Source organism: Fusarium oxysporum, chromosome 1 (genome assembly GCF_000149955.1).
Source record: "Fusarium oxysporum f. sp. lycopersici 4287 chromosome 1, whole genome shotgun sequence".
Taxonomy (NCBI): Eukaryota; Fungi; Ascomycota; class Sordariomycetes; order Hypocreales; family Nectriaceae; genus Fusarium; species Fusarium oxysporum.
Genome location: NC_030986.1, coordinates 5215070 through 5241852, shown reverse-complemented (window position 1 = coordinate 5241852; position 26783 = coordinate 5215070). Strand labels below are relative to the sequence as shown.

Sequence of the window (26783 nt, the reverse complement as noted above, 5' to 3'; positions counted from 1 at the left end):
TTACATATGGAGCTCCGCAGCCATTCCCGGATACCGAGGAACTGGCTACGGCATCTGATAAAGCATTATCTCGGTATATATGGAGCACTGAATACCTTGCTTATTGTCTCGCTACTCATTCAATTCCTTTTCAATCACTAATTATTATCTCATTCAATGTTGCTTCATCTACATCAAGTATCCTTTCCTCCAGACCATAATTGACAACTCTCGGTCGAACGGACCCGATAATATCCACTTTGCGGCGGAAGAGAAGCATCGATGCCCGGTGCAGTGGATGCTCTAGTTACAACCAGATCTCATGACTCCAATGCTATAGAGTCAATTCGAGCCTAACCTGGCGTTACATCACAAAGAACCGTGCCCTCTGATGAATACATATCACCTGATTACTCTCTCATGTCACAGTCTAACATTGTTACATCGACTACAATATCCGTCCAGACTCGGGACAATTGCTCCTATATTCTGACCTCTACCTGTCATACCAGCAGTTATAGTTGCACATGCATCTTCTCAGTTGATATGTTGCCTCTCACTAACACAACTTCTATGTATGTCTGGCCGCCAAGCACTGCATGTGATCTTTTATATGAGCATCGATGCATACATATGCGAAACTGTCACATCGCATAACTTGGCCAACAAGCTCTACAACATTGAGCCAAGCACTCAAGAACAATTCTGTGCATCATAGAACTGACTCTTCTAATCTTAACTTGATAAACTATTAATTGGTTGTGTAGGTGGGACTTAAATGCACTTAATGCGTCTCTGCAGCTGACATGTTGTCAGCGGTCAAAGACTTTTCCCTCAACTTTCGCTATTCTTCTAAAGATTCCAAAGTATTGAGACTAATAGCACAATGCCAATCTTGAACTATAGAGTAATCAGAATTATTCTCATGGAATGTCTATCACTAACGGCGCTTGTTGCCGTGCTATTTCCATATCTGCAACAAGGATCATCCATCGAGCGGCACAGCGGGGCACAGTAATCAGTGATCAGCACTCACTTTACCCCTGCTTCAACTTCAAATTAACAACCTCTCAACTTCATCGCAAAATAAGCACACAATGTCAACCGAAAGATCTCTCTTCAAGACCGTGGTCTATGGCCTATGGTCATTCCAATTTGGCTTCCTCTTTATCGCAGAAACATACCAGCTTCTCGTGGACTCATTCTCCTCCCGCCTCCTTCTTTTGCTTCTCCCGTTCACATTTGAGCTGTTTCTCCTTTTCACCACAGCTTCCCGCATACCCATTCTAGCACCATGGACCAAACGTTTCCACCGGTTCTTCTATGAAACGAGAGATTGGGCTATGGTTCTCCCAGTCTTGAGTATCCTCTGGATCTTTGGCGTTTTAATGGTTGCCGGCCTGGTCTTTACAGACCTCATTGGTTCAGGTAGAGGACCCATCAACAGAACTCTGGTATTCATACAATCATACCTTGGGTTTGTTGTTTATATCGTTTACATCGGGGGTATTATATCCTTTATCCCACTGCCGTTTTGGGCAGCTTTTGTTGGTTTCCAGGCTTGTATGCGGGTAAAGAATCTTAGAAGCCCTGAGGAGGAAGAGGCGATGGGATTGACGACCAAGGACGACGACGACGAGTGGAACGACTTTCAAGATAATCGGGGTAACTGAGCTACACTACACTTAGGAAGCCCAGATGTATTATTGAAACTGTATGTACTCCGAAACTCATGCTAGAAGTCCTCGTTTAATCATGCATCCTCCTCGTATACTCCAATTTCCCCTCCATTCCTTTCCCAAAAACACCCATTAGAAATTCATCATCGTGCTACATACACTGACTCGATGTAGTAGTGAATGGTTCAACACATAGATCCAGCCTTGTGTCAGAGCCCGCTGTACCATGACAGAATGTAACGGAACTCATAATCTTGTACTGCTCACATAGTCATACAGCCAGTGCTGGACATGTGGTTTGAGCAGCCCCGATCGCCGGGAACAACTTAGGCATTGCTCATCTGACCATCGATGACGCTATCGTTTCGTGGGGCAACACCATGGTCTTTGGGCTCAAGAAGTGTCGGTCTGGGAGTGAGAGATGGGCTCCTTCTCGTGATGGCCGAAGAAGTGATGCTTGCTACCCCTCTCCAAATCATCATCATCCTGGCCAGGATTGGCAGTCTGATACTCGAGCACCTTAAAGATCTTGTAGCAGCCGAAGGCCAGGAAAGAGCCCATGAAGGGACCGAGGTAGTAGATCCAATCATACCCATGGAAACCAGCGATAACTGAAGGGCCCAAGGATCGAGCAGGGTTGATGGATGTGCCAGTCCAGTTTGTCAGACAGATGTGGGCGATGAAGACAGAGATACCAATGCCGACGGGGGCAAGATGTGTGCTGCGGTGCTTCTCAACGGCAAGGAAGTAAACAGTCAAGACAAGTTGGGCAGTGAGGAACATCTCCAGGAAAACACCCTGAGCAATGCTCGTACCATTGCCGAGAGAATTTGTGACGAGGAGAGGTCCGGGGATGAGACCGTCGGTAACTCCCGCAGCGGCGATAGCGGCAACGAGTTGTGTAGGAATAATAGCAAGGGCATGAAGAGGTGGTACAGCACCGACGAGGACCAGACCAAGAGTTACCTAAAGAAGAAAAAAGAATGAGCATGTGAGTCAATCAAGCAAGTCGGTGCGAGTGTCACTTACAGCCGGGTTGAACATGCCACCACTAACACGATAGAAGATCCAGACATTGACGGCGAGAGCGGTACCGAAAGAAGCAGCAATGTACATCAACGAGAAGGGCTCCAAGGGGGCAGTAGAATTGGTAGGGTTATTGGTCACGAGGGCAGTTTGGGCTCCGATGAAAGAGAGAAGAAGAAACATGAAGGTTCCGCAGAATTCTCCGAGGACGATGACGATGGCGTTTCTCACGCGGTTGGGGATGGGACTGCCTGCTCTGCGATCCGCTACAGCTTCCTCAGTGGGCAAGCCAGACATGCCCGTGTCGGCACGAGTGAATTGAACCATTGTGACTTGATTTCCAAGTGGTTTTGGTGATGTGTGTATGGTTGGGAAGGGAGAGGAGTAGGATGCTCAGGAATGGTGAGATGAGAAGAGACGAGATGGATACTGATGCTAAGGGACCTGACAAAAGAGAGTTTCTTCCATGGCGTACTCGGGGATTTTATATCGAGGAGAGCAAGAAAGAGCAGGAGGGAAGGGCATGACTTCCGAGCAATGATATCCTCAATCGAACCACACCTCAGACCAAACGGTCCAAGTGGCGTCGTCCCTGAGTGTAGTAGCCGCATTTGCATCCCAGCTCTCATCGAGGGTGGGCATCACATCGGCAGGGTACCTAAGGTAAGGTAGGGGACGGTACAGGCGACACGGAATGGAGTCTGACTCTGATATTGATACTCCCGGGAGAGGAGAGGTGTAACTCGGGTTACGCTACGGGGATAGCCTTTCTTTGTGATTGCTTGTCCTTCACAGACAAGGTTCCTGGGGTTATCTGAACGAGGGCCTTTTGTTCATGTCTGTCTGCCCAACATGATGCTGTCTAGGATATAGTTACAATGGTTTTGGGCAACCAAGCATATAAGCATCATGTTGATCATCAAGTACACTATTTGCTTACCACAGTATCAAAAAGACGATTGGCATTGTTTGCGTGACGGTGTTCACAGGTCAGCACACAGGGGACACTGACTTTAGTCGTCGATGGCGTTTTTTCGAGGCGTACCCGCACGCATGAAAAGAGAAAAAAGGCGACTATTACCGTATTAACCTCCCTCAGCTGGTGACGATGGAATATTGAGACGAGACATCCGAAGACTAGATCACTAAGGGTAAAGCGCAAAGGTACTGAAGCTGAAAGCTCTCATGACATGTGGAGTAGGTTCAAGTTTTCTCGTGTAAGTTGGCCATTTGCACCAGAGAATGTCGCTGACGGGTCCGTCTCGGACAGATAGAGCTTGGAAGGGCTAGTTCCAGAGGGGGAGAGGAAAGTTTCATCAGTCTCTTCAGCTCGCTTCAGTTGATCTCACTCGCTTATCCCCGCATGTGAAAATACCTTAGTAACCGAAGGAGCAGTCCGATGACATCCACATACACCACAGTATGAGTATGAGTGAACCAGGATCATCCATGCCTGTCAACGGCAAGTACCTTTTAGATTCAACGGGCGGGCGTGCTCTAATTAGGTACCGTCGAGTCATCAACGAAGCTCCCCTTCTTGTGCCGTTTGGCTCTGTCAACGGTCGTCTGCTTTGCTTTAAGAGATGTAACGTCTATGACAGCTTGGTCCGTTGAAGCTAGAGCAACATCTTTCATGACGTTGAAGGCTTTGAGCTTGTAAGCTAAGTTCAGTTGTGTCTCTGCAAAATTAACTTCAAACCATCTAAGCGGCGTCACTCTTTGCGATTATTTTTATCAACTCTATTGGCTGGGTCTATTCCGCTTTCTTGCATCGGAATGAAATGTCATTGAGACTCGACTCAGAGAGACCGACTCAGTGAAAAGGCCAGAGACAATAATAATAACAAAAGGGTCCAGAGAATTGGGTTTCCAAAAGAGTCCTTTGTTTGCGACATGCGGATTCAATCACAATCCCCATCAGACAAGGGCTCAATAGTCCAACGAGCTTACAGAGCCTAGACCCTTGACCCTTGTAGAGATCGTGCTGTAACTGTCCCGTTTAGAGACAAGGGGGGTATGCGCGGGGAACAACAGGATAGGATACTTGGACCCGTTATCTGACAGAGATCAAAGAGAGACCAAAGAGAAGACAGTAAATATGTATCAATCCACATCCAGTCTCTCCAGCTGCTTCTCAGCAAGCCATAAACCGCGTATGCTCCACCATAAGTGGCCGAAACACCAACACCATAGCCACGAGACTCTAGAAACGGCATCCCTGCCCTAAAATCCTAGTGCAAATCTGCAACTCCAAGGATACTATTACCACTAGATCCACGATAGTCCCTGAAGCGAATGATATAATCCGTCGCTTCGTGCCGTCCCCGAACCATCGCGCCATTAAAAGAGGCCAGCATAGCGACCAACATCAATAATCCAAGACTCGAAAAAAGCCATGTTCCTGAAGAGGCTTGAATCACATCTGTCTTATGCTAAGATCACCTTTTCTAGGTCTAGTTTAATCGTATAAGAGCGAGAATAGCTAGTCTTGGAAGGTCACGTTCTCGATTTCGAGGCTTCAATGTCTCAAATGCAGCCAGAAAGGGACGCGCCGCCGTTCCCGATACCAGCTGAAGATCCTAAGGCTGATATGAACAAGACACGCCTCTTCAGCGCCTTTAGCGGTGAGATATGGAATCTGACGGTTATTCTGCCTTGACTGGTAATGTTGTATGTATTGTGGAAATTCGGCATTTGATAAGGCATGATCGAGAACCGCCTTGCGATGCTGTCGGATGGATGTAGATTAGGGCTGCGAAAGAGGTCTGCTGAGCCCAAACATGGCGGCAAATACTATCAATCATTCGTTAATCGTATTACGGAACAAATAGTTGCCAGGACTATGTGATAGTCATTTCGACCCAAAATATCAACAACGATACCAAGCATGGAGAATATACAGAAGTCGAGGTCTTAAACATTGCGGATCCTTGCCTCTGAACATAATACCCGTAAACCACATCACCTCTGCAAGTCTATGAATCAGGACATGCATTCCAGCCTGAAGGAACGGGGATGCGTCGAGTCAATCCACGAGAGAACTCATGGGGCCATGATCTACAGCCAAGGGCATGTAAGTCATTTGATCCACGACTATCACCGTGGGTCCAAGGCTTCAATTCGGTGTAAATTCAACGAAACAGACATTCATACGCATATCAATAAATCTGGGGCCGTCGTATCATCAGGGATGCAACGGGTAGGCCCGTCCCAACACGCCGATCACCAACTGCAGTCTCATGCATATCAAAGGATCCGTTCCCATTGTTTCGACTATAGAGCCTATCACGATGAACTGTCAAGGTCATGGATGTATGCAGTTGTGCTTGTTTGTTCAGATTTGCTTTTGCCTCTGCCGTTGAGATGAAACTCGGTCCTGCACATAAGCATCTTCCAGAAGCCTTGTCCTTGTCTTTTCTCTTTCGCCGATCATACCTAGGTGAACACATTGTGTAACGGCTCGTTGGCAGCCCATCGCTCGATGTTCTCAACTTGTTGCTCATACCACGACTTGATGGTGTCCTCCTCACAATAACCCATGTGAGGGGTGACCAGAACTTGACTTGATCCATCGCGGCCCCAGTTCTTGTTGCGCCACTCACTGTCGGCGGGGAGAGGTTCCGGCTCAAAGACATCGACAGCTGCGCCCCTGATACGGCCAGCCTTGAGATGATCGAGAAGATCTCTCTCCACGACGAGGGGGCCGCGAGAGGTATTGACAAACAAGGCTGTCGACTTCATCTTTGCCAAGTCCTCTTTGTTGACTATGCCGCGTGTCCTATCAGACAGGACAAGGTGGACAGACACCACGTCGGCATTTCTGAAGAACTCATCTCGGCTTACCACTTTGAACGTCTTCTCACCCTCCCCATCCTCGACAGGAAGACCAGCTTCCCTGGCCTTCTCATCTGCCGCCTCCTGTGTGAGGTTGCTACTCCACGCGATAATCTTCATACCCAATGCGACGTTGAGAATCCTCGCGACTGCGCTTCCCAATCTCCCGAGGCCGAGGACACCCAAAGTTTTTCCTGAGAGGTCAGTCGCGAGACCAGTTTGCCACAGTCCCTCCTTGACAGCGGCGTCATCCCTGGCGATGCCGCGAGCGAGCGAGAGGATGAGAGTGACGCAGTGTTGAGTGGTGCTGCCCGTGCCAGCGAGCACCGGCTTGCCGCTACGGGGCTTATCGACTGTTCCGGCAACTGGGATCCCTCGTTCTTTGAGGGTATCTAGGTCCAGGGATCTGTTGCGAAATGCTGTGGTGAGGAGAAGCTTGAGTGAGGGGAGTTGCTCGATCAACTCTCGAGGAAAGGGCGTGCGCTCCCTCATCGTGCCTGTGTCTATCAGCCGCTTATTTCCGGACCTCCTAACAAGATATTATACTTACAGATAACATCGAAGGGCTTGAATCTCTCAACTAGAGCATCCTTGTTTGATTGTGAGCTGTCTGGGTGGTTGTAAGGCAGCAACGTATCCTTGATAGACACGACTTCATACTTGGATGGGTCGAGTTTCTTGAAGAAGGGATCAGCGACCCCTTGGTAGTCGTCCAGAATTGCTATTTTGGTTGGGGCCATTGTTGGAGCTGCAAATGGTTTGGTGGTTATGCTGGCTGATACAGCTGTGTTGGTGTATGAGTTAAATGGAGAGGTAAGCAGTGTAAGTAGTCGTATTATAGACACTGTGTCACGCTGGTGTTTCTGAGCAAAGGATGTCGGGCTAATTCTTTAAAGCAGCAGCTATTAATTTTCCTTTCAGGTGCTGTTGATGAAGGTATTCTAGAGTTTTAAACGGAAGGTTGTGACGTTGATTACGAATGTCGCGAGGTGGGTAAGTTCTCTGCCGGATGCTGATCCGATCTCGCAATAGCTCCCTCGGAAACTATTCTCGGCAGAGCAAAGCCAAGCTTCCAGTGTCCAACAACCAAAATGAATTACATGATCATTCAAATTACCAATCTATTATTGTATTTCAAATCTGACAAATCCAACGACTCTCAATAATACAAGATGAATATCTATCTTACATTTTGCTGGGCATTCTCATAGCACCATCCAACCTAATAACAACACCATTCAACATGACATTCTCAATGCCCTGCCGCGCCAATTGCGCAAACTCCTTAGGCTGACCAGCTCTCTTGGGAAACTCCATCGCGCCCTCGAGACTCTTCTTGACTTTCTCGGGCATCACGCTTGTCATTCGGCTGTCAAACAGACTAGGCGCAATGGTCACGACTCGGATGCCATATCGAGCAAGATCTCGTGCCATGGGCAGTGTCATGGCTGTCACGGCGCCTTTACTGGCGGAATAAGAGACTTGACCCTTTTGACCATCAAAGGCTGCTGATGAAGCTACCATGATGACAACACCTCGCTCGCCGTCAGATCCTTCGGGGTCTACCTTTGCAAGGTGCTCGAGAGTCTGACGCACGAGGTCGATTGTGCCGCGGAGGTTGACGTTGATAACAAAGTCAAAGTCATCAAGGCTGAAGGCAGCACCATTACGATCAAGCATCTATCAAGTCAATCAGTTAGTTATGCTTTTACCCACTTAGTCGCAACTTTGAAGAGTCTTACCGTCGCAGGAGTTGATACGCCAGCTGCTGCAATCACACCTCCAAGAGGCTTCCCCGTCTCTTTGGCCCATTGTGCAGCACCTTGGACAGCCTTGGTAACACTCTCTGTTTCCAACACATTGCATTCGAAGAATTTGGCCGATGGACCCAATTTCTTGACTAGTTCTTGTCCATTCTCCTCATTCATGTCGAGAATGGCCACATTGCCGCCATTGGCGCATATATCTTCAACGCATGCCTGGCCAAGGCCGGAAGCACTGTATCTAAGTCAGCGACATGTGACTGAGTGTTTTGATGTGGCTCTGCCTACCCTCCGGAGATGACAAATGTTCGGCCTTGAATCTTCATGATGGCTGTTGAATGTATGAATTGTAAAAAATATGAAAAGAACGGGGGAATGAACTGGTATCGAACTGACCTGGGGATGTCATTCATTCTCGGCGATTTAAGCACACGTGGGGAATCCGGGGGTGGCTGACCCGAACATGCCTCGGCTACTTGTCGACTTTGATGGGTCCTTGTAAGTCATGGTATGCTTGCAATTACTTACCTGGAGTGCAAGTGAGACTATTGAAGTACTCATATCGAACTTTTTAAATATCAAGATCAAAATAATAACACTGGTTCCCATCACAAAGAAAGGTTCGGCTTCAATTTTAGTTTGTACCCAATTGTTCTTTCAACACAGTGTACAGGGTAACTTGAATACACTACGGCAGCACCATCTTAGACAGATTTTTCAATTCACTATACGAGTACTACTTGATACTCCTCACTAAAAGCTTAGCAGTATAGAAAGGTAAGTTGAGCCGTCTGGCTCTAGCCATGCGAGGCGATCTCTGACTTGTTTACATTCAGAGATATGCCGCAAGTGAAGCGTTGTTCCAGGGGATCTCGATGTTAACGGCTTCAGCGACAAGCTGTTCGAGAGCAGGAATCTTCTCAAGCTTGTACTTGGCCAAAACAGAGTCATGGCCCATCTGCAGCATGCACTGCAAGAGCTTGGAAAGGGAAGTAATTCCATTCCTCTCTCCAATGCCCAAGACAGTGGTGTCAATGTGAGTGGCCCCAGCCTCAATCGCAGTGTAGGCGTTGGCGACAGCACATCCAGTGTCATTGTGGAAGTGAGTCTCGATATCGCATCCGACCATCTGCTTGAGCGTGGAGATCTTGTCAAAGACCTCACGAGGAGTCGCACCGCCAACGGTGTCGGCAATTCCAACGCGGTGGGCGCCGAGACGGTCCATGAGCGAGTAGAGCTTCAGAATCTCACTGAAGTCGGAGCGGAATGAGTCCTCGCCGGAGAATCGTACCTCAATGCCGTGGGCCTGGGTGAACTCGATGACCTCCTTGGCCTTGGCGGCGATCCAGTCGAGATCCTTTCCGTGGGAATGCTCCATGAGCTGAGTGGAAGTGCCGATGCACATGTTGCTGTGGTAAGAGTGTCAATTGAATAGGATAACCGCATTGGAGGTTGTTTCGACTTACATTCCATCGACACCGGTCTCAACCGCGGTTCTGGCATCGTCCATGTTGCATCGAATATGGCAAAGAACCTTGGCCTTGAGACCCAGCTTGCAGATAGCCGCGCAGTCCAACTTGGACTGAGGAGAAGCAGCAGGTGAGGTCACTTCAATCTGGATCATGTGTTAGTTGAGATCTATTATTTGCTTATTCAACAGACTCACGTATTCAACACCAATGTCATCCAGAGCTCGAGCAATCTTGAGCTTAGTCTCAGTGTCGTAATTGCCGTTGATGAACTGCTCGCCCTCACGCAGAGTAGTGTCGATGATGCTGAAGTTGGACATGCTGCCAAGGGATCTGATCGAAGTTCCTCCAAAGCTTGGTCCATCGCTAATGGAGCCGGAACTGTCCGCGAGGGAGCTTTCATCGTCCGATTCATCGTAGGTAGTAGTAGTTTGGTTCAAGTCGTTGACACCAACATCCGTTACGGAGGCTTCCACGACATGGCCTCTATCGTTTCCTATAAGGCATTAGCTAGGAACCAATATTGTCTATCATATAGAATCTTACCAGTCTCTCCACCCGAGACTCGGACAACCCCATCTCCATCGCCAATTGCATGGCCAACATGGTTATCCACGCAATTCGCTCCGCAGCTATTGTCGCCGCCGTTGCTACTGGCGGCACCTTGGCCCATGGTGTGGCTGGTATGGTGGGAGATGGGGTTGTTGGCTGACTGCATTGTGTCTGCTTTAGCATCAAGATTTTGCTGTGTCCGATCTATGTGTCGTGTTGCTAGCTGATGTTGTCTACTTTGCTTGACTCTACCGTGAGAGAAAATTGTGGGAGGGGGCTTTTATGTATACCCATGCTTGGTGACTCAAGATTGGCCGCAGATCGGCCTGTGGCTAAAATGTATCCTTTTGAGAAGCCAATGAGTCAATGAGTTCCTCAATCCTTGCATTCGGTCCTACGTCGACAGCAAACAAAGCCACGTACGGAGTAAACATTGGAGGAGATTGTATATCGGTTTTCCATGGCCGGGCCTAAAGTATACAATATATGTAGTCGTAAGAGGATGTTGGCTATTACCAGCTTCTCTTTTTTACCTAGGCCAGACAGCTAAAGATTGTGTGTGACAGTCTTAGTTTTTCTATACGTAATAAGCTTATTTACCCGGAATAGTGCAAACGTCAGCTGAATAGCAAAACACAGTTCTATTCTTGTACTTTCTGTTTCAATTCGTAACTTCAGGGTTGAAACGACGCTGAATCTGTGAGACAAATGCCGCGTTATCAATTATGCAGACATGATGCACCGCAAGTCGCAAGCAAAGGCTTAGGCGAGGACGCATATGATGTGAATCAGTCTCCATATCAGTAGAAAAATCAGAGATTTCATGTCCCGAGAACCCCAGATTTTACATCTCTACCGATCGGCAAATCTATTTATCTGTAGCCAATTATCTTATTCCAAGAATTCAAACAGTGACAACGATCCACTCAAGCTCAGGCGGTGTTATCGGGCTCCCATTTACGGATACATCGTCACGTTATCATCACCTAATGACGCTATCTCCCGTTACAGCTTGAGGACTCCAGCTATTTACAGGGTGACCCACCCTCGCTCTCACCGAGCAGACAGAACAGGGCATGTAAACATCCATTCCATCCATGTCCAGGGATCGATCGCATTGCATCGTCTTTTCTTGTCAATTTTAACGGCTACAAAAACAAGAACAAGGACATCTTACTCCTCCTCTATATCCTACATCCAACAACGACTCTCTATATACTCGACTGCCCTTCCTACAAACCTACCGCGATAACCCAACCGAGAGCCAAGACATGCGATATCGTCCGACCGCCTAAAACACATCTGCCATTATTTTCCGCCATCTCGTCATTTGCCCGCAATGACCAGGCCTCGCCGGCACTCCGGCGCGAGCGAGGAGAGCTCGGGTACGGCTCGGGAGCAGGTAGGCGAGAGGAACATCGTTGTCGACGCGACATCAAGCGGCTGACCATGATAAGGAGCTAGGGAGCATGTATGATTACCTGGCCAAGATTATATTGCTTGGGCCCAGCGGAACTGGAAAGTACGTCATTACTCGACACACTTGGCGAGCAAGCGAGCGATTGCAAACTCTCTTTCGCGATAGTGGCGCTCCTACACCAAAGTCTTCGGCTGACCGTTTTGCGCTTTTATAGGTCATGCCTACTACATCGTTTTGTCAAGAATGAATGGAGAGTCTTGTCGTCGCAAACCATCGGCGTAGAATTTGCTACAAAAATCATCAAAGTCGGTACCGGATCAAGGCGGAAACGGATAAAGCTTCAGGTATACCACGCTCGATCGCGTGACAACAAAGAAAGCACGTTAACAGGGTCTAGCTCTGGGATACGGCGGGAACTGAACGTTTTCGATCAGTCTCTCGCTCCTATTATCGAGGCGCTGCCGGCGCTATCCTCGTCTACGACCTCACCTCTCACGCATCCTTCCGAAACCTACAACCTTTCCTAAATGATGCCCGAGCGCTTGCATCACCGAACCTGAGCCTTATGCTCGTTGGCAACAAACTCGATCTTACCGATACACTCGTCGACACAAGTCTTCCGCCCCCGACACCAACGAGCGTCACATCCAACTCAACACTGACATCTGGTATGCTCGGCGCTGGAGGCAGCTCTTATACAAGTACAGCCACGACCAGAGATCGCGGGGCATCCATAAGCGCAGGAAGTCAACAAAGAGCCACAGTCGCACCAGAAGGCAGAGAAGTTACGCGAGCGGAATCCAGTCGATGGGCTAGCACGGCAGGAATATCGGTGGTGACAGAAGCGAGCGCATTCAACGGCGAGGGCGTTGACGAGATTTTCGAAAGACTAGCAAGAATAATTCTCACAAAGATTGAATTGGGAGAGATTGATCCTGACGATCCAGCGAGTGGTATCCAGTATGGCGACAGCGGTGGGTGGAACACAGCCAGTGACGGAGGCAGCATCAAGAGTTCTATGACGGGCGCCACTGTGGACGATGGTCATAGCGGACTGAGAAGGAGGAGGAAAAAGAACAGGACGCAGAACTGGGGACTACGGGAGTGGGAAGAGGTTTTTACGCTGAGCAATCGGCGGAGAGGTGGTGGTTGTTGTTGATTGTTCAAGCTATGTTTTACCTCTTTTCCGCTTGGAGCTCCCGGTAATGGATAGGCAGTGTTTGAAGATATCCGGTTGCATGGTTAGACCGGTAGTGTTTAGGAAAACATTCGTTCATCAGCGTGTTTGGCGTTTGGATAGACGAGATGAAGCTGCGAACTGCACACGACTAAGCGAGTTTGCGAGCTGTACTTGAGTCCGAATAATGTACATAGTAATGTCAACTCTTTCTTAGAGACTTCGAGAAGATACCACCCGTCGACATAGCTGTTCGATTTGAGCAATAATTACTCTATTCTTCAGAAGCAAACAGTGAAGGTCAACACCATCTATACCAAAGACTGGGGTGTAAGTGGTGGGCTAATATTGATCTCGAATAAAGGGCTGACGTCAAATTCATAAGTAAAGCAGAGTGAGTTACTCATCACCAGATGCTTGCGGAGTTGAAATTCCACCATTCATCGTTCGGGACTCAGCTTGGCTTGAAGAATTGGAGTTGGCGCTTATTGGTGTGACGGATCGACGTGCCGTAGAAGCGCTTGTGGAAACTCTTCTGCAGTGTAGATGTTGAAATAACATGCTATTGCTCGTAACTGACCATTGAGATTGAGAAAAAGAATTGGACGTCTTACGAGGATTGTACCTGGATGCATTTGTACATCGCGGGGTCATCATGACTTGCACCTGCCCTGGCAAATTGCCCGGTTAAAGCCATCGTTCCTTCCAATGTCAAAAAGGTCGGATCGTCAACCAAACCATTCCTTTCTATTCCTTTTCTGTATTCTTCAACTTCACTCTTTCATAAGGTAAATCCCCTGAATCGATTTCTCTCACAACGTGTACAATCACAGCTTCACTGAGACCCTTTCGTCATGGCTCCCCGCACTGTCACCCCAATCGACAAGAAATGGCAATTCAAGCAGGAGAAAGAAGACGACTCCGCTTATTTACCAGTCGCTCAATTTCCAACAAACGTTCATCTTGACCTTTTACATCATAAGAAGATTCCTGACCCTTATATTGGAAAGAACGAGCTCAAAGTTCAATGGATCGGGGAGACTGTCTGGGTGTACAAGACGACCTTTTCTAGCCCCGAGATTCATGATGGTGCAGAGGCGATTCTGGCCTTTGATGGTCTGGATACCTTCGCCACGGTTGAGTTGAATGGGGAAAAGATTCTTGAGACCGAGAACATGTTTGTTCCCGAACGGGTGGACGTCACAAAGAATCTTAAAAGGGACGGCGAGAATGAGCTCCGCATCACATTTGATGCGGCGTATTTGAGAGGATGGAAGTTAGTGGAAGAGCATCCTGACCACAAGTATGTTGTCTGGAATGGGGATGGCTCAAGACTGCCTGTCAGAAAGGCGCAGTACCACTGGGTAGGTCATTCCATCTTTGGTGTTTCATAGTATCTAACTAATTCTCAGGGCTGGGATTGGGGTCCCGCTTTGCTTACATGTGGTCCTTGGAGACCTATCAACCTTGAAGTTTATGAGTCTCATATCGCAGATCTCTACACTGAGTCAGAGGTTGAGAAGTCCCTCAAGAAGGCGGATGTTGTTGTTCATGCGGCCGTTGAAGGCACAGCCTCAAAAGTCCGCTTTGAAGTCTCTTTAGATGGAAAGAAGGTTGCATCTGAAACCACACATGTAAAAGACAAAGACGCAACCACTACGTTCCACATCCAAGATCCGGCTCTCTGGTATCCAGTCAGATATGGAAAACAACCCCTGTATACCATCAAGGCCACTCTTCTCGAGGACGATAACGAGATAGATACAATCTCCAAGAAGATCGGCCTTCGCAAACTTGAACTTGTTGAACGAGAGCTTGATGGTCAGCCAGGTACCAGCTTCTTTTTTCAAGTCAACAACATCCCGATCTTCTGCGGTGGAAGCAACTGGATTCCAGCAGATAACTTCATTCCTCGAATTACGAAAGAGAGATACCGAGACTGGGTCAAGCTCGTCGCTGATGGCAATCAGTTTATGCTCCGAGTTTGGGGAGGTGGTATCTACGAAGAAGATGTCTTCTATGACGCCTGCGATGAATTCGGCATCCTTGTTTGGCAGGACTTCATGTTCGCTTGTGGCAACTACCCTGCCTGGCCTGACCTACGGAAGTCTATTGACCGAGAAGCTCGAGCCAATATCAAGCGACTTCGCCACCATCCATCAATTGTTCTTTGGGCTGGCAACAACGAGGACTACCAACTGCGTGAGTCCGAGAATCTTACATATGACTTCGACGACCATGACCCAGAGAGCTGGTTAAAGACCGACTTCCCTGCCCGCTACATTTACGAAAAGCTACTTCCAGACGCTTGCAAAGATCTTCATCCAAATGCCGTCTATCATATTGCCAGCCCTTGGGGTGGCAAGGTGACCACTGACCCAACTATTGGAGATATCCATCAATGGAATGTTTGGCACGGTTCTCAACAAAAGTACCAAGACTATGATAAGCTCGTTGGTAGATTCGTTTCCGAGTTTGGTATGGAAGGTTTCCCAGATATTAAGACCATCGATGCTTTCCTTCCACAAGGCAAAGATGACCCTGAGCGATTCTCAACATCATCTACGATTGACTTTCACAACAAGGCAGATGGACAGTTGCGTCGACTGGGTCTGTACATGGCCGAAAATTTCCGTTTCACGCTGGAGCCCTTGGAAGACTACGTCTACTACAGCCAACTGCTACAAGCCGAGGCCCTAGCCTCAGCCTATAGGCTTTGGAAGCGACAGTGGCAGGGTCCGAAAAAGGAGTATTGCAGTGGTGTCTTGGTTTGGCAGACCAACGACTGCTGGCCGGTTACTTCATGGGCCATCTGTGACTACTACCTTCAGCCCAAGCATTCCTACTTCACCATCAAGCGGGAGATGGCACCTATCACTATTGGCATGACACGTAGAGAACACAAGCACCCCAAGAACAAATACACAAGGGTTGATATTGAGACTAAGGTCAAGGTTGAGATTTGGGGAAGTAATCTCAAATTGGAAGACGTTACTGTAGACTGTGTTGTCAAGGCCTGGGACGTTGAGACCGGAAAGGAGACATACTCCCAGACAGTTGTTTCTGATCTAGTTCTCCAGAGTAACCGCTCAACGGAAATCAAGACCCTGGATGTCCCCGTTGAGAAGCCCAACGCTGACCTTGAGGCGAAGACTGTTGTTGCAGCTTACTTCTACCAGGATGGCAAACAGATTGCACGATATGTCAACTGGCCCGAGCCACTGAAGTACCTACACTTCCAAAAGCCCAAGAACCTCAAGACTGAAATTTCTGAAGGATGCAAGTCCGTTGAGATTAGCGCTGAGGTGCCTATCAAGGGACTAGCGGTATTGAGCGGAGACGATGGGGTCAAGTTTGAAGACAATCTAGTCGACATCGTCCCGGGTGAGGTTGTCAAGATTGGTGTTACAGGTGCCAAGAAGGGTACTGTACTCAAGACACAGTACTTGGGGATGCAGGTCCACGATTGAGAGACAGAGTATTTTTAATGTTACGGGCATATGAAGTTGTGAATTGATATTGATTGCTACATTCAACCCCCGGGAGATGTTGTTTTCTGCCTAGATCTTCAAGCGTCTCAGCAATACGACCAGCAAGTTTCGGTTGGCTTAAGCTATGAAGATCTCACGAGCTAGTCAACAGCTGACATCCACACAAAACGTCTTACTCGTGTTTGCCACAAAGCCATAACGGCTATCGTAACTTTATCAGGAAACTTAATCACCCCCGCTTCCCCGGATATTTGATAAGCCAATGGTCGCAGATGCTTTCGTGATTATGTTCTTGATATGGAAATAATTTCCTGACCAGTCTTGAGTGACAAGTAACATAATAAAAGAAGTCAGATGGTGGTGTAAGGTATAAAGTGAGAGGATGGCAGTATGAAGGGGTCCAAATTCTCGTCAGCTACTTTCAACTACTGTATAGTTGATGCTCGATCTCGTTGATATTATACCACAAAAACTTTGAGGGAGCTCAAATCTATACCATCCTCTCAATACACAAAGCATTATTCTGCCACTATGCCTATCTATCTGAGCATGCAAAGAGTCCGCTTCTCCAGCCCAGACTCTTACGAGAAGTTCAAGGTTCTCTTCGCCGACACACGTCGCCATCTTATGACACTCCCAGGATTTCTACACCTAACCTGGTGGGAACATCCTGACGACAGAAGCTGGTACAACGAATGCAGTTTCTGGACTAGTCGTGGTGCTCTGTACGACTGGCACAAGAATACCTACCATAAATACTGCAAAGAGTGGGCAGCTAACGGAGCTATTATGGAGGACATCATCACTAATTTCGAGCTTGTTGGGACAAGACTGCTTCGTGTGTGTCCTGTGTGTAATCACACTCAGGATAAAAAGTATAATCTTGCTGAGGAGCAGGCTGTTCTTCATGAACAGTGTCCGCAGTGCGGGTTTCACTTCCCGGTATTGGAGGAGACACCGTCAAGTTTTGCGGTTTTCAAGGATGTTCCGGGTATTCCTATGCCAGAAGGGGCCCCGAAAAAGGTCGATGGTAGTAAAGTCGATGGGAGGCAGACTGATGGGAATAAGGAGTCGAGTACTTGTCCGATGTGATCGCTTGAAGAGACATGGTGGGAAAGGAGTCGGTAAATATCTGTATGTCTATGTCAGCTTGAGGTAGTTGAATTAAGGTTACCTGTGACAAAGCCTGGATGTTTCAGTGTCGACGTAAGTACCAACATGTTGAGCTGACAATGCATATCCTTTGCAATGTGAGGTGCCGCTCCCTTTTGGTATGAGGACCAATAGGGGCTGCTACTCTTACACCACAAGAGAGCGGCACTACTATTCAGTAGCTGTAAGCCCGGCAGTTGAGACTGATGGTGCTCACACATAAAGAGATATAGTCAGTCAGCATCGCAAAGAGTTGGGTCATGAATCGTGTTTTCGGGAGCACTGGTGCATTGGATGCACCTCAGGAGATACTGGCGCTGAAGGCCGACAGAACCCATACGGTCAATCACAGATATGTTCTCTTTTCTCTCAACTCCCTGACTGAAGCATGATGGACGAGTATCAATGTCGGAAGGGAAAGTTTCGGACTAATGAGCTTGAGGGACAGGAGGGGGTGCTGATGAGGGAGCTAGCGAGTCTCGAGTTTTGTTTTCGCAGTGGCACGCAACATACATGATTAAGACGATGATCTCGTGTGTGAAGAGCCGCTGATCATACGAAGCAGCATATCCGGAGGTGTAGCTAGCATTTTGCGGAGCAATGCGACTACACACTGCCTTCACTACCACACGCCGTGTTGGCAAGATAACAACGTATCACTGCCTCATGCAAGTTCCGTGTAAGACCATCAGAAAAGCTGCGTCGGTGATTGGGCGTCATGAACATTACCTAAGAACTCTATCTCCAAAGACAAGGGGATGGATTGCATCTCAATACTTGGATCTCATGCTGAAGTTGAAGACCGTACTGCAGTACTAGGGCTCCAATGTTAAATCAGGGTTACCTGCTCTCGTCAAGAACTAGTATTGGAGTTAGAACTAGAATCTTGAATTGAGGTTCCTCTTAGATAAGTTAAGTATGACTACTCCACGGGCCGACCATGTCTCCCTAAGTTATGGGGTCGGCCTTATCCCCAACTTCCGCTTTCCAAACAGAGTTTGAATCAGATTCACTTGCCAGTAACAGATTGTAGGTTATGAGAGAATGTTCAGAGTCAATCAAAACATGCCGGCCGCCCTTTTCAAGCACCTTGATGGCACACCTAAGACTGGGCGACCATAATGAAGATCTAGACAACAAAGGAAGTCAATAGCGGCCCCAACGATTACTATTTCGAAAATTCATATAGCTTTAGACAGGCTTGAAATGCCTAGCCCCTTATTGTTTTGCTTCTTAAGTTGTAAATATGGTCTATCACTGAGTAAGGGGGGCTTGGTTATGGTAGAAGCTGTGGAAGAGTCTCTAAAGCTTGCTTGTGGTCAGAGAAATCGAAGAAAGATCAGTGTCCCTACGTTCTAGCGTAAACCAGATACCATCTGATAGACGCGCTGTATCCTGCTGATGCAGCATCTCGGCGACTATGGTGTAAACAGGAAGGTAGCAGAAGCAACTTCTTGTTGTGAATGGTCGTAAGTGATTAATCGAAGAAGAGCGAAGAGCTAGAAGTATGTATTGATGGAAGTAGATGCATGAACGTTTTCGAAGATCTTTAACTCGAATGGTGTGTGCAGAACACCCTCCATAGAAAGGCGAGAGTAGTCTAGAAGTCTTGGAAGCCTCGTGCCTTGCGTGATTGGATATCACTGCTACCGCTCAGGTTGCCTCAAAGACTTAACGCACATATAGCTGGCTAACCGTGGCGCTTATCTATGTTCGGAAGCCTGATCTCTTCCAGGATGTGGGAACCTTTGTTGGAGTCTGTCGCCTCGAAGCTGTGTGGGATGGATTTTGAGGTGCCTCGCAGGCGACTTTCCCTGCTGACGATATTGAACAATATGGGATCCTTATCGTGACATAGCTCTCGGTTCGAAGACAATAGTGACCAGCTAGGAAGGAGCTCAAGTAATCAAGGTCGTAAGTACTTTTGTGGTAGGTCTTCCTAGCGGCAGGATCTCATGTAGTGGCGACACTCGTCGATTCAACGGCGACAAGGGTCCTCAGGGTACAGGAAGCGGGCATGCCACATCGATGATCTCATCCAAAGTGAGAGAGGTGCCATATTGCATACGGACTCTTGTGGTTAAAGCAGATGCTACCTTGTGGCATCAAGTTTGAGCCATGAGTTGAGTTCAGACTAGCCCAGGGCAAAAGGACACCACTTGGCGTAAAGCTTAATAGATGCTTAAACGTCAAAGCGGCGTGGTCTACTTTCAGTTTTAGGGATGACTGCGAGAGCCAGCTTCGGTTGATAGCCGTAAGATCAGTTTCAGCTCTTGCTGTTGTTCCTGAGCCTCGCAACAGTAGTAAACCTTTGTCGAGAGGATTCCGGCGGGCCGTGGCGATCGTGCGGCGTGGTCACGGAGTAATAAACAGATTCGCTAAGCAGTATGATGTGTATGCCTTGGACAGTTATTGAAAAGGCTCAAAGCAGGGTATCGATGATGGCAGCCAATTGCTGGTCTTCCTAAGCTATTGAGAGCGACCAGGGTTGTCAGCGTCTCCTGACTCAAAACATCGCTAGACCAGTCAAAAAGTTCCTTGGCCATAAGCGAGTGCTGTACAAGATGGCGTGCGAGTGTTGTCGGATAGTTTCCACGAATGGGTTGGGTTGCCTGGACTCGGAGTCTAGTTCGGTATTGAACAAGAATGATACGTAGGTCTTGGCTGACCGATAACCTAATGCAACACATTAGAATAGGTACTATCCAAGAACATGACAGGTACTTTTGTTCTGATAGCATCATGCGGTGCTGATAAGGGCTAATTGATTGATTAGTCGAATGCATGAGCAAGGGTCATGAGATGTGAAGATAGAGCGGGGTCCATTCATTACTGAGGTTGGCCTTGACCAAGGTTGGGCAGATACCTAAAAGGGACTCGAGATTAGCACCCTAAATCAGGCTTCGATAGGTAGAATGGAATAGAATTATGGTTAGAATTAAACTGGCACGGGAAGGAAGGCGCTAACGGGTAGTGAAAATCTCCGTGTCTCTGCAGGGGTTAAAGTGTCTTGGCCTCACCCTTGAACAAGTGATTGTGAAGCCTGATGATGATGTTGTTGTTGTTGTAAGTTAGACTTCTGGGGTGCGTCAATGCACCTGCTGGGTCCAAGCCACAAATCTTTATCTCTGCAGACAGGTAAGACAGGAAAGAACCAACAACCCGTTTACTCCTTCCGCTACTTCTCATTGGTTGATCTATTTCCCCACTCTTGGCTTTTGCCCGTGGCATCTCCGGCCCCTCTATTAGTCTATCAACTCCACCCAGGCCTTACAGTGGGAAACTTCAACTTTACAACTACTCAGGATATCTATTCGCCGGCGCAAACTCGATGGAATGTAGATTACGACAGATTCAATGAACAGGGATACCAAATACCAGGCTTTGATCGCTTTGTTACCATCTCGATATCTTCATTGCAACGTTTGAGACAATCGATATAGATCATCTAAGACTTCTGTAAGGAGTGCACTCCAACCCCTCGCATCAAATCACGCTGCCCTCCTTTTCATCCTCCCGTGGGCTTCGAGACATAGAATCATGAGGCTAAGCAAGGGTGCTTTCCCTACAACTTAGCCTCACTGTATCAGCCTCCAGCGAAAATGAGCATTCGAATCAGTGTCTTGTCCTGCGAGGCCAGCGGCGGCAACGATACGCACCTACTCGGACATAGTGTCCCAAAGAGGAAGTTGATTTGATGCTCATCTATGACTGGAACCTCTATTCAAGTTGCAGCATAGCTCTTGGTGTGAAACCCTTCCCGCACGGCTGTTGTCATCGGTAGGGCTAGGTCATCAAGGGGCAATGTCTAGCCTGCTTTGGCTATGCTGGAGTTGCGGAGAAGCATAGTTGCTTTATCAGGCAGTTCACTAACTTCCCGCTCGACTTCTTTCGACTATCAATTCACCAAGCCTCTGACGATAAACACCTCGAACTAGGATTTATGCATCTTCTACGGGCCGATCCATGATTCCGACTGGCTATGTTCCTGTTTCCTGCCTCCAATCAGGGACTAGAAGGCATTTGCCTTCCCCCTCGGGCCGCTCCCCATTATCATCTGAGGAGTTCTGGATACCGGCAGTCACTGCCAAGATCGAGATATGAGGCTAGGCCGAGACTACTTGGTTGATCTTTAGGAGTAACTTGTTGGAGGGTTGTTTTCTTAGTGCCATGTCGATCATGATTGACGGCAGGGAGTTCCACTGAACAGATCCTGAATACACCCAACTATAGCCAAGGTTATTGATGGTAGCCTCCTTATTCCTCACACCATGTCTCATCACATGCAATCGAATTCCGTCAACGTATTGTTGTTCATAAGTTGTGAGACAAGCCGGTTGTGTTCAGGAAGTCAATTGAGACCCATTATGATATCCTGGTGCTCTATCATCAAGGTATTCGTTACGATGAAAGTCCCATGCATCCTTCTTGGCCTTGATGCCAGGCCCACCGACCTGCTTCTTGCATTCTCAAGAACTTTTGCACTCTCGTTATCCTGAGTCGCCTCTCAGAGCTTCTGCCGCCTCGATGCATCGCATCTCGCCTTCCTCTTTTTGTCTGGCGTTGCTGAAGACGATGGCGAGACGCTACGTAAATCTGTCGGTTGTCGCCGCAAGAGGAAGCTGATGAAAATTATCCCTTCGATTGTGTCTTGATGGGACATCATGTCTGGGAATAGATGCAAGACACTTGCAGATTTGCACCTTACAAACCCTGCACTCTGTAAGCTGGGGTTGAGAATCTCCGGCTGTTGGGCTTTTGACTTCAGGGGGGGCACCAAAGAACAAAGTCTCTCTCCACAAACCGTTCGATATACTTCTGCCACCACAATGATAGCTAACGTTACCATGTATCATGGCTGCGGATGGCTGGCAGAGGTGACTTCATGAACTCAACATACGAACCCCGTATCAGCCCATCCATATTGTTATTGAAGCAGTCGCCTAGCAACATAGATCAGATCTATATAAGACGTGTTGTCCTCCTCCTCAAAACAACTTACCTTTTCATCATCATCACCCTCAGTCTCATCCACACACAAGCATCCCCAATCGTCTCTTGTTCTGCCTCTGATCCTTTGTATCTTCACAATGGTGAACTTCAAGAGCCTCACTTTCGCCGCTACAACCCTCCTCGGGCTCGTCAACGCCGCTCCTACTACTGCCAAGGTTGACTCCAGCAAGATCATTCCTGGCAAGTACATCGTCACCCTCAAGTCTGATATTGCTGCTGCCGATGTCGAGAGCCATCTCAGCTGGGTTGAGGATGTTCACAAGCGTGGACTGAACAAGCGTGCCGAGAAGGGTGTTGAGCGCACCTACAACGGCAAGTATGGCTTCCACGGCTATGCTGGCTCTTTCGACAAGAGCACCATCAAGGAGATTAAGGAGAACCCCGATGTAAGTGACACCGAATGTCGATGAACTATCGATGCTGATATCTAGTCCAGGTTGCCATCGTCGAAGAGGACCGCGAGTGGGTCATCAACTGGGTTGAGGAGGAGGAAGAAGAGGCAGAGACTCTTGCAAAGCGTGCCTTGACTACTCAGAGTGGCGCCACTTGGGGACTCGGCACGGTCTCTCACCGTTCCAGGGGATCTACCAGCTACATCTACGATACCAACGCTGGTACCAACACATATGCCTACGTCGTCGACACTGGTGTTCGAACCACCCACAATGAATTTGAGGGTCGTGCTCAGGCCGTCTACACTGCCTTCAGTGGCGACAACGCCGATTCTGTAGGCCACGGTACTCACGTCTCTGGCACCATTGCCGGCAAGACCTATGGTGTCTCCAAGAAGGCCACCATCCAGGCTGTCAAGGTCTTCCAGGGCAGCTCTTCTAGCACCTCTATCATTCTCGCTGGTTTCAACTGGGCCGCCAACGATATCATCTCCAAGAGTCGAACTGCTCGCTCTGTCGTGAACATGTCTCTTGGTGGTGGTTACTCTGCTTCTTTCAACAACGCCGTCGACTCTGCTTCCCGATCTGGTATCATCTCTGCCATTGCTGCTGGAAACGATGGTGCCAACGCCGCCAACACCTCTCCTGCTTCTGCTGCCAGCGCTATCACCGTCGGTGCTATCGACAGCAACTGGGCCATTGCCTCTTACTCCAACTACGGCACCGTCCTTGACATCTTTGCTCCCGGTTCCGCCGTTCTCTCTGCGTGGTACACTAGCAACAGTGCCACCAACAGCATCAGCGGTACCTCTATGGCTACTCCCCACATTGCTGGTCTTGTCCTTTACGGTATCTCTGTCAACGGTGTCTCCGGCGTCTCTGGTGTCACCAACTGGCTCACCAGCACTGCTACTTCTGGCCAGATCACTGGCAACCTCCGCAGCTCCCCCAACCTGATCGGTAACAACGGCAACACTGCCCAGTAAGCGCTTTAACATCACCAAAAGAGACGATGGATGTCTGTTGTGAGACCTTGATCCAAGAGGAGGATGAGGGTTGGGAACGATGAGTATATATGAGATTGAGAATGACTACAAGATTATGAAGGCGGATATTGGAGGAATTTGGGGACACTCTTTGATTCGAAAGTCGCTGTTCATAGGCCATCTGAATATACAACTGTACATATCGCGAGATCTTAAGGCCTCGACGGTCGTAAACGGAATATGTGACTTCTCCTCTCAATGCACTAATACCTGTATGATAGTTTGATATGGCTATAAGAATTAAGCTTTTGAAACTTCAAGACTGTCCGAAGACCTATGGTAAGGGTCACTTCTATGGCCATTGCCATTACTGTATTAGTCTATCTCGAGTAGCCTGGTGGAAGCACGAAAGCTTCTGATTTCTACTCTAAATGATAGAAGACCTAGGTAATTCTAATAAAAACCATACTCAAATTTAGTATAGATTTGGTATATCTTTAGATAAATCTTTTTTAGCGCTTTGATTTACGGTTAGAAGTTTTCTTGATCCTCCCCTGGGTTTCGAGCAGCCCTGATAAGTGATATCCTACTTTGGGGCCGTAGCTCGGACAAAAAACCAATATTCAATAACGTTATATAAGTTTAGGTAGGCATGGCTAATATTCAATAAAGTAATAAGGTTTGGGTAAACTTTTATAACTTTAGAGTCACTTCAGGTATAAAGGGGACCCTTTCCCCCCCACTCCGATCCAACTTTCTACCTTTCTTCTTCTTTATACTCGCCAACACTTTCTGCCACCTCATATACAAGCTCCTTTCCACAGTACCAAGATGCCCAATCATAAACGAAAAAGCATGTCCCAGGGCCCCTTTGAAGGTCTTCAAAACGAGAACAACCATACCGGAAAGACACCCGCTCCTAAGCGACAAAGGTTCGATGCCCTCTTTGATGATCCAGATGATTACATTTTGGATAACCATCTTGGACGATCCATTCGGCGCATGTTATCTCCTCTTAGTAAAGAAGCCCTTGTTATCAACATGGATGACGACGCTTATGAGTATAACATCCTGCAAAAGAGCCCCAAAGAACTTCACCAGGAACTACGCAGGCACATTACAGATGTCAAAGAAGGGCTGGAACAGTCTGAAGATAAGTCTGACCTTGACGAACATATCATAGATGAACTCGCTCGCATGGTCTATGGGTCCAATATGATCGAGAATGTTGGCGGAGGTCTCGACATCACACTAAAGCTCTGCAAAGACGTCTTCCGAGGAGGCAAAGAGCCTCCCGAAGAGATTAGCGAACGTGACCCAGATTACGAACAACTCGAAATTTATCTCTCGAATAACGACTTACCTTGCATACACGCCGATATCCTTCAAAGTTACCGAGAGATCGTTCAACACGCCAAGGCTGCCCGGTTCATGATCGAGCAAGTCTGCATCAACGGCAGGGACTTATCTGAGGATATCATCGTGCAAGCTCATGGTGACCTGACATATAAAATCGAAATCAGCGAACATATATCCTGGAACGTATACAGTGGACGGTACCGGTTATGGAATGTCCGATGTGGTTCTCATGTCTTCATGGACCATAGCAAGGTCCGCATTGCGATGCGCGACATGATAGAGGAACTAGAGTCCGATATCAAGAAGGCTACGAACAAAGGACAAATCGACCCGGTAGCGCTTGCAAGTAAGTACTGCCACCAGTTTGTTAACATCCATCCCTTTGGAGACGGCAACGGCAGGACATGCCGTCTTATTCTTAACACTCTCCTCATTAAGTACGGCGGTGGGTGTCCCATCGTCAGCATCGGGCAGGACGGCAGAGATCGACGAGAGTATTTGCGCATCGCCGTGGCGCAAAGTATGGCGCACCTCGCGTTTTTCACACTACAACATGCCCGTGATAGCATGCTTAGGCTAAAGGAGGCAACAAAACTTAGGGTATCTGTCCTAAATGATGAAAAGTCTCGGGTAAATTTAGCATAGTTTTAGTAAACCTTAGACTAGTTACTTTTAATATCTTGCCTTTATGTTAGAGGTTTTCTTACTCCTGCCTACCTAGACTCCATCTTTAACTGTGATACCCAACAGAAGTTTATTCCCGAACTCAAAAGAGGCACTTTTAACCGCCACACACGCGTCGGACATTTTAGCGAAATCCGGGGTTACAAGACGAAAGCTGGAAATAAGCGCATCTCAAAAAACTTCAGGACTTTACTCTAATTGATAAAAATAACTGATCTAAACGCCTCCTGAGTCTACACTAAGTTCACCAAAATCTTTTTGTTACTTATGACAGAAGTTCAAGGTTTTCTTGCTCCCCGAAGCCGCCATCAAATATGTAGGGTAGCATAGGCGAGCCATGCAGTAACCTCCAGCGAACAGACGTGGCTGGAGGCTTCTCGTATTAAATTTCCTTGAGACTAGGTGTGCTCGATGAACATTCTTCCATTCAATCTACTGATGAAGCCATTTTCTTCTTCGTCGTGTAAATGGGCAAGGTATATGTACACTGTTCCATGGAGTTATGTAAGTCACAAGCACTTCCAATTGCTTGGCCCCTGTTTCTACCCAGTGTTAACCCAGAGAATCCTTCTGCCTAGCATCAGCATCCATGTACTTGCGGATCAATATTCCCAGTTGAGCCTCATATGATACAAGGCTCATCTGCCGACGCCAAGGACAGTCGGTGTTAAGTCGACTTGTCTGAATTTGATAAACTGTAACTGGAGGAACATACACTGAGGATGTTGGGCATTGGAGAAGAGATGTGGGATCGTCATGGCCAGGGCCGACACCGGGGCCAAAACTGATACCGGGGAAACATGTGGG

General features: G+C 47.9%; 11 protein-coding genes across 20 annotated transcripts; 7 read left to right on the top strand and 4 right to left on the bottom strand.

The window, feature by feature from the left end:
- Positions 1-60: 60 nt before the first annotated feature.
- On the top strand, positions 61-3658 carry FOXG_01153 (uncharacterized protein). Of its 6 annotated transcripts, none has more exons than XM_018377941.1 (3): positions 923-1693; positions 1836-2649; positions 2725-3658. In XM_018377941.1, the coding sequence occupies exon 1, from the start codon at positions 1077-1079 to the stop codon at positions 1650-1652; it is 576 nt and encodes a 191-aa protein (XP_018233743.1). In that variant the 5' UTR covers positions 923-1076; the 3' UTR covers positions 1653-1693; positions 1836-2649; positions 2725-3658. The 6 variants fall into 6 exon arrangements, with proteins under 6 accessions (XP_018233738.1, XP_018233743.1, XP_018233742.1 ...); XM_018377940.1 differs by having other exon boundaries at positions 1833-2649; XM_018377939.1 differs by having other exon boundaries at positions 1833-2670.
- FOXG_01152 (uncharacterized protein) lies at positions 61-4036 on the bottom strand. Its single transcript, XM_018377935.1, has 2 exons — positions 2688-4036; positions 61-2624 (listed from the first exon to the last, which is right to left on the bottom strand). The coding sequence occupies exons 1-2, from the start codon at positions 3009-3011 to the stop codon at positions 2052-2054; spliced, it is 897 nt and encodes a 298-aa protein (XP_018233737.1). The 5' UTR covers positions 3012-4036; the 3' UTR covers positions 61-2051.
- A 798-nt stretch (positions 4037-4834) lies between these two features.
- FOXG_18019 (uncharacterized protein) lies at positions 4835-5343 on the top strand (the record flags this gene model as incomplete). Its single annotated transcript, XM_018398060.1, has 1 exon — positions 4835-5343. The coding sequence occupies exon 1, from the start codon at positions 5206-5208 to the stop codon at positions 5341-5343; it is 138 nt and encodes a 45-aa protein (XP_018233736.1). The 5' UTR covers positions 4835-5205.
- A 123-nt stretch (positions 5344-5466) lies between these two features.
- On the bottom strand, positions 5467-7521 carry FOXG_01151 (glycerate dehydrogenase). Its single transcript, XM_018377934.1, has 2 exons — positions 7069-7521; positions 5467-7015 (listed from the first exon to the last, which is right to left on the bottom strand). The coding sequence occupies exons 1-2, from the start codon at positions 7256-7258 to the stop codon at positions 6120-6122; spliced, it is 1086 nt and encodes a 361-aa protein (XP_018233735.1). The 5' UTR covers positions 7259-7521; the 3' UTR covers positions 5467-6119.
- A 66-nt stretch (positions 7522-7587) lies between these two features.
- Positions 7588-8709, bottom strand: FOXG_01150 (uncharacterized protein). Of its 2 annotated transcripts, XM_018377932.1 has the most exons (3): positions 8570-8709; positions 8261-8516; positions 7588-8198 (listed from the first exon to the last, which is right to left on the bottom strand). In XM_018377932.1, the coding sequence occupies exons 1-3, from the start codon at positions 8692-8694 to the stop codon at positions 7704-7706; spliced, it is 876 nt and encodes a 291-aa protein (XP_018233733.1). In that variant the 5' UTR covers positions 8695-8709; the 3' UTR covers positions 7588-7703. The 2 variants fall into 2 exon arrangements, with proteins under 2 accessions (XP_018233733.1, XP_018233734.1); XM_018377933.1 differs by having other exon boundaries at positions 8261-8709.
- Positions 8710-8953: 244 nt separating this feature from the next.
- On the bottom strand, positions 8954-10791 carry FOXG_01149 (homocitrate synthase). Its single transcript, XM_018377931.1, has 4 exons — positions 10297-10791; positions 9948-10246; positions 9748-9896; positions 8954-9690 (listed from the first exon to the last, which is right to left on the bottom strand). The coding sequence occupies exons 1-4, from the start codon at positions 10466-10468 to the stop codon at positions 9114-9116; spliced, it is 1197 nt and encodes a 398-aa protein (XP_018233732.1). The 5' UTR covers positions 10469-10791; the 3' UTR covers positions 8954-9113.
- Positions 10792-11329: 538 nt separating this feature from the next.
- On the top strand, positions 11330-13217 carry FOXG_01148 (uncharacterized protein). 4 transcript variants are annotated; one of them, XM_018377929.1, is made up of 4 exons: positions 11330-11704; positions 11760-11824; positions 11937-12066; positions 12120-13217. In XM_018377929.1, exons 1-4 carry the CDS (start codon positions 11642-11644, stop codon positions 12879-12881), a joined length of 1020 nt encoding a protein of 339 aa, XP_018233730.1. In that variant the 5' UTR covers positions 11330-11641; the 3' UTR covers positions 12882-13217. The 4 variants fall into 4 exon arrangements, with proteins under 4 accessions (XP_018233730.1, XP_018233729.1, XP_018233731.1 ...); XM_018377928.1 differs by having other exon boundaries at positions 11760-12066; XM_018377930.1 differs by having other exon boundaries at positions 11330-11824; positions 12120-13206.
- Positions 13218-13456: 239 nt separating this feature from the next.
- On the top strand, positions 13457-16641 carry FOXG_01147 (beta-mannosidase). The gene is made up of 2 exons (XM_018377926.1): positions 13457-14263; positions 14312-16641. Exons 1-2 carry the CDS (start codon positions 13754-13756, stop codon positions 16367-16369), a joined length of 2568 nt encoding a protein of 855 aa, XP_018233727.1. The 5' UTR covers positions 13457-13753; the 3' UTR covers positions 16370-16641.
- A 149-nt stretch (positions 16642-16790) lies between these two features.
- Positions 16791-17575, top strand: FOXG_01146 (uncharacterized protein). The gene has a single exon (XM_018377925.1). The coding sequence runs from the start codon at positions 16922-16924 to the stop codon at positions 17480-17482; it is 561 nt and encodes a 186-aa protein (XP_018233726.1). The 5' UTR covers positions 16791-16921; the 3' UTR covers positions 17483-17575.
- A 3249-nt stretch (positions 17576-20824) lies between these two features.
- On the top strand, positions 20825-24449 carry FOXG_01145 (subtilisin). The gene is made up of 2 exons (XM_018377924.1): positions 20825-22941; positions 22992-24449. The coding sequence occupies exons 1-2, from the start codon at positions 22633-22635 to the stop codon at positions 23931-23933; spliced, it is 1251 nt and encodes a 416-aa protein (XP_018233725.1). The 5' UTR covers positions 20825-22632; the 3' UTR covers positions 23934-24449.
- A 339-nt stretch (positions 24450-24788) lies between these two features.
- FOXG_01144 (uncharacterized protein) lies at positions 24789-26174 on the top strand (the record flags this gene model as incomplete). Its single annotated transcript, XM_018377923.1, has 2 exons — positions 24789-25922; positions 26043-26174. 2 exons carry the CDS (start codon positions 24789-24791, stop codon positions 26172-26174), a joined length of 1266 nt encoding a protein of 421 aa, XP_018233724.1.
- Between the last annotated feature and the right edge of the window lie 609 nt (positions 26175-26783).

Excerpts from the sequence above, each read along its gene's own strand:
- FOXG_01153 (XM_018377936.1), top strand. The coding sequence starts at position 1,077 with ATGTCAACCGAAAGATCTCTCTTCAAGACCGTGGTCTATGGCCTATGG.
- FOXG_01152 (XM_018377935.1), bottom strand. The coding sequence starts at position 3,011 with ATGGTTCAATTCACTCGTGCCGACACGGGCATGTCTGGCTTGCCCACT. Across the intron at positions 2,625-2,687 it reads GTGGCATGTTCAACCCGGCT|GTAACTCTTGGTCTGGTCCT; the intron begins GTAAGTGACACT and ends TTTCTTCTTTAG.
- FOXG_01151 (XM_018377934.1), bottom strand. The coding sequence starts at position 7,258 with ATGGCCCCAACCAAAATAGCAATTCTGGACGACTACCAAGGGGTCGCT. Across the intron at positions 7,016-7,068 it reads CAAGCCCTTCGATGTTATCT|GCACGATGAGGGAGCGCACG; the intron begins GTAAGTATAATA and ends TGATAGACACAG.
- FOXG_01150 (XM_018377932.1), bottom strand. The coding sequence starts at position 8,694 with ATGAATGACATCCCCAGGTCAGTTCGATACCAGTTCATTCCCCCGTTC. Across the intron at positions 8,517-8,569 it reads ACATTTGTCATCTCCGGAGG|TGCTTCCGGCCTTGGCCAGG; the intron begins GTAGGCAGAGCC and ends ACTTAGATACAG. Across the intron at positions 8,199-8,260 it reads GCGTATCAACTCCTGCGACG|ATGCTTGATCGTAATGGTGC; the intron begins GTAAGACTCTTC and ends TTGACTTGATAG.
- FOXG_01149 (XM_018377931.1), bottom strand. The coding sequence starts at position 10,468 with ATGCAGTCAGCCAACAACCCCATCTCCCACCATACCAGCCACACCATG. Across the intron at positions 10,247-10,296 it reads AGTCTCGGGTGGAGAGACTG|GAAACGATAGAGGCCATGTC; the intron begins GTAAGATTCTAT and ends AATGCCTTATAG. Across the intron at positions 9,691-9,747 it reads GAGACCGGTGTCGATGGAAT|CAACATGTGCATCGGCACTT; the intron begins GTAAGTCGAAAC and ends CTCTTACCACAG.
- FOXG_01148 (XM_018377928.1), top strand. The coding sequence starts at position 11,776 with ATGATTACCTGGCCAAGATTATATTGCTTGGGCCCAGCGGAACTGGAA. Across the intron at positions 12,067-12,119 it reads GGAAACGGATAAAGCTTCAG|CTCTGGGATACGGCGGGAAC; the intron begins GTATACCACGCT and ends AACAGGGTCTAG.
- FOXG_01147 (XM_018377926.1), top strand. The coding sequence starts at position 13,754 with ATGGCTCCCCGCACTGTCACCCCAATCGACAAGAAATGGCAATTCAAG. Across the intron at positions 14,264-14,311 it reads GAAAGGCGCAGTACCACTGG|GGCTGGGATTGGGGTCCCGC; the intron begins GTAGGTCATTCC and ends ACTAATTCTCAG.
- FOXG_01146 (XM_018377925.1), top strand. The coding sequence starts at position 16,922 with ATGCCTATCTATCTGAGCATGCAAAGAGTCCGCTTCTCCAGCCCAGAC.
- FOXG_01145 (XM_018377924.1), top strand. The coding sequence starts at position 22,633 with ATGGTGAACTTCAAGAGCCTCACTTTCGCCGCTACAACCCTCCTCGGG. Across the intron at positions 22,942-22,991 it reads AGATTAAGGAGAACCCCGAT|GTTGCCATCGTCGAAGAGGA; the intron begins GTAAGTGACACC and ends TATCTAGTCCAG.